At 52.3% G+C, this 4,128-nt stretch overlaps 1 protein-coding gene across 1 annotated transcript; it reads left to right on the forward strand.

The window, feature by feature from the left end:
• Positions 1-613: 613 nt before the first annotated feature.
• On the forward strand, positions 614-2,764 carry LOC124672376 (L-type lectin-domain containing receptor kinase IX.1-like). The gene has a single exon (XM_047208614.1). The coding sequence runs from the start codon at positions 614-616 to the stop codon at positions 2,762-2,764; it is 2,151 nt and encodes a 716-aa protein (XP_047064570.1).
• The last annotated feature ends 1,364 nt before the right edge of the window (positions 2,765-4,128 follow it).

Consider the following 4,128-nt stretch of genomic DNA (forward strand, 5'->3'; position numbering starts at 1 on the left):
AGTTTAGTTTGATAAGTATCCTTGTAACCGATCTGATCTGTTGTATAAAGATCAGATCGTTCCCTAGCTTCTCTCACACGTGAACAACAACCATGTACCTATCTTGCCGTTGTCGGCCTATATAAACACGAACCCGAGCCCGAGACAAAGGGCATCGATTCCACCCAAATCTAACAAGGTATCTTCACAGTGACATGTGTATTCTCCATATGGGAGGCGAAGCCAGCGTCACTGAGTATCTGAGTCCACCTTACACTGGCGACTTCGTTCTCTGTAGCCATTTGGAGCACTGTTAGTGCTGGGTGCCCTAACTTATAAATACACAATTTCAACAATCATAGCTCTCTTATAATTTCTTACTTGTGCTACATCAGCCACAGTAACTTTCTCCTTTTTTGTGGAGACTATTTCAACTAAGCAGGCTGGCAGGCCGCGGCCGGCGGAGGAGCTCATATCCCACGACTTGGTCTCTCAACTTTTCAATTACGAGTCCGCGTGCCGGAAAGTAAATTCAACTCTCTGTGGTCAGGCCTCAGGCGTGAAATGTCTATGAGGTAGTAGTACGTATATCTCTTCTGTTTTAGAATGCATGCTCCCCAAACACAAGCGATCGATGGGCTCTCGCCGTCGTCGCACCACCACCATAGTGTTGGTGTTCCTCTGCTTCTACTCCGCGCCGCGCGGGGCCTCGTCGCTCTCCTTCAGCCTCAACTTCTCCGACTCCAGCGTCCAAGACCGCGGCGCGTCGATCAATTTCAGCAAAGATGCGTCCATCAGCCCGTCAAGGCTCGAGCTGACCAAAAACACCCGTGATGCCAACATCCAGTACAGCACCGGCCGGGCGTCGTACGTGGGCAAAGTGCCGCTGTGGAACAGCGCAACCGGCGAGATGGCAAGCTTCACCACCACCTTCTCCTTCCAGATCACCCCCGACAAGGACAGCCTGCCGAATACCGGCGACGGGATGGCCTTCTTCCTCGGGCACTTCCCCTCCGAGATCCCGCCCAACAGCAACGGCGGCAGCCTCGGCCTCCTCCCGGCCTTCACCAACGGGACAGGCGACATCCGGATCGTCGCCGTGGAGTTCGACACTTTCCTCAACCCGCAGAATGCTGATATCAACGGGAACCATGTCGGCATCGACGTCAACTCCGTCAACTCCACGGCGTCCACGGACACGACGACCTGGCCGGGCAAGAACCTCACGTCTTCCGCGGTTATGACCGCAACCGTCAAGTACGACAATGTCTCCAAGTTGTTGGCCGTTGATCTCCTAATCGACGATGCCTTGTACCAGGTCAACGCAACCGTTGATCTGAGCAGGCATTTGCCGGAGGACGTGGCCGTCGGCTTCTTGGCGGCGACCGGCTTGGTTGCCGAGCTTCACCAGATACTCTCATGGTCATTCAGCTCCACTCTGCAGCTGGAATCCATCAAGGAAGCGCCTCCACCTGCTGAATCTCCTCTTCCAACAACCAGCAACAACAGTCACAAAAAAACACTTGTTATCCTCCTGTCCGTGCTGGTTCCTCTGCTACTCCTGTTGGTATGTGCGGCAGCCGTGGCATGGCGGCGACACAGGAAAACAAGATCGACCGGAGCAAACGAGGGTCGCAGTACCGATAGCGACTCCGAAGAAGAGTCTGACGACAGAGCTGACCTGGAGAGAGGTGTGGCTGCCGGCGGACCCAGACGGTACACGTACAGCCAGCTGGCCGCCGCAACGAGCAGCTTCGCGGAGGAGGAGAAGCTCGGGCGAGGCGGCTTCGGGAGCGTGTACAGGGGCCACCTGCTCACAGACGTCGGCGGTCGTCCGGTGGCTGTAAAGATGCTGTCAGCGGAGTCGTCGGCGCAAGGGAGGAAGGAGTTCGAGGCAGAGGTGAGGATCATAAGCAGGCTGAAGCATCGCAACCTCGTCCAGCTGCTGGGTTGGTGCGACAGCCGCAAGGGCCTCCTGCTCGTCTACGAGCTCGTCACCGAGAGCAGCCTCGACAAGCACCTCTACAGCAGCGACAGGTTTCTGACATGGCCGCAGCGCTACAAGATCATCCTCGGCCTGGGATCCGCGCTGCGCTACCTCCACGGAGAGTGGGAGCAGTGCATCGTGCACGGCGACATCAAGCCCAGCAACATCATGCTCGACTCGTCGCTCGGCACCAAGCTAGGGGACTTCGGGCTGGCCCGGCTCGTCGACCACGGCACCGGATTATGGCAGACCACCAAGGCCGTCCTCGGCACCGCCGGGTACATCGACCCGGAGTTCGTCAACACGCGCCGGCCAAGCACCGAATCGGACGTGTACAGCTTCGGCGTCGTCCTCCTGGAGATCGTCTCGGGTCGGCGGCCGGTGATCGAAACCCCGGAGAGATCATTCACGCTGCTGAGATGGGTGTGGAGCCTGTACGGAAGGAGCGCGATCCTGGACGCGGCTGATGAGAGGCTGAGGGGCGACGAGGCCGACGAGCTGTGGATGGAGCGCGTGCTCGTCGTCGGGCTCTGGTGCGCGCACCCGGAGCGCAGCGAGCGGCCGTCCGTCGCGCAGGCAATGCACGTCCTGCAGTCGGAAGAGACCAGGCTGCCGGCGCTCCCGCTGAACATGTATAGGACCGTGCAGGATCCTGCGTCGTCCGGCCCGTACGGAGCATTCTCAATTGACAGCTCCGGCGGAGCTCGCTCATCATCCATCAACACCGGTGACACCACGCTTTCTTCAGATTCCTCGTCAACCGCATTGCTACGAGATTCCAGGGATGTAACTAGGTGATTATTTTTCCTGTTTTGCCCGTTTTCTTACGATGGCTTGTGTCAAACTAGATGATCTTGATTATTTTGGAATCCCAATTCATCATCGAAGATTAACAATAGCTGAATAGAAACAAGTAGAGGAGAGACTTCAGAAACATTTAAGTAGTTGGAAGGGTAAAGTGTTATCTATGTGAGAAAGACTGGTACTCATTAATTCAGTACTTTCTAATATCGTGTTGTACATGATATCCCTCTTCCTCTTGCCGAAAAGTGTTGTACATGGTACCATCTGGGGCATCTTGCAGATATTAGAAGATGCACTCATAAACGAGACCACTAGTTTTGAATCGACTAGAGGAAGCACCGGGCACACAACGATTTTGTCAGAATCGTATCCACGTTTGCACGATCATCACAATTGTAACACCAGTTGTCGATGCAATCTTAGTCGTCGATGCTACCAATGTCGTCATCGGTGTCGTGGATGCAGTTGTGCCGTCATCGTGACTTGCAGTTGTACTGTCAGGGGGTGTCGTGGTTCTATCTTGTATGTCCATTATGTGGACGATGTTATGTGGCGGCAGTAGTGTGTTGACTAAGATGTCGACTGAGACTACATTGATGTAGAACTTGGTGATGTTGTTTCGGCGATATCGAAGAAGCATGCATGTCGACGATGGTGTGCTGCTTGGAGGCATCCCTCCTGGCGACCATGGTGCCGTTGTAGTATTGCACATGTGATGCCCAGAAGTGTAGGAGAACGCTGAAATTTTTTGTGGGAAGTATTACCCAAATCTATAGTTCGACTCAAGGGGAACATAATAATACCAGTAAGACTTTAAAAATTGAGGCGTCACTCTCAACCACACTTGTGTATCCATATTCTTACATAGGAAGTGGTGATAGCAGCAGTTGAATCAAAGCAGTAAAACCAAACAGTAAACAATAGTAACAGATTTTCGATTTTCACAGGAAGTAGTGAACTTGTAACTTCAGTCGCTAAAAGCGTAGGCATGAGGTGATAGAGGGATGTTAAATGAATAAGATTTATCATATAATGTAATACAAATAACATAGTGTTCATCTCTAACTCCGTTATGTGTAGGTATGTGTTCTAAAATGGTTATGTGTATTAATCAAGAGAATTTGCACAACATCTATTGTCCTACCTGCCCATTTCACCGGGCCAACTTGGAACTATAGATAATTGAGGTCCACCCTTTCGAATAGCCTGGAACAATGCATTAGCTCTCCATGAACACACAATATCCTCAAACTACCACATATTCCCTTTGTTTTCCCTAACTGTCACTTTAGGGTTCGTAGGTTCAACATAATAGGTAATACCTTTGCAGATATATACCAAACTCATATATATGATTG

The sequence above is a fragment of the Lolium rigidum genome, chromosome 7, assembly GCF_022539505.1.
Source record: "Lolium rigidum isolate FL_2022 chromosome 7, APGP_CSIRO_Lrig_0.1, whole genome shotgun sequence".
Lineage (NCBI taxonomy): Eukaryota > Viridiplantae > Streptophyta > Magnoliopsida > Poales > Poaceae > Lolium > Lolium rigidum.

Coding starts and splice junctions, on each gene's coding strand:
- LOC124672376 (XM_047208614.1), top strand. CDS start 614: ATGGGCTCTCGCCGTCGTCGCACCACCACCATAGTGTTGGTGTTCCTC.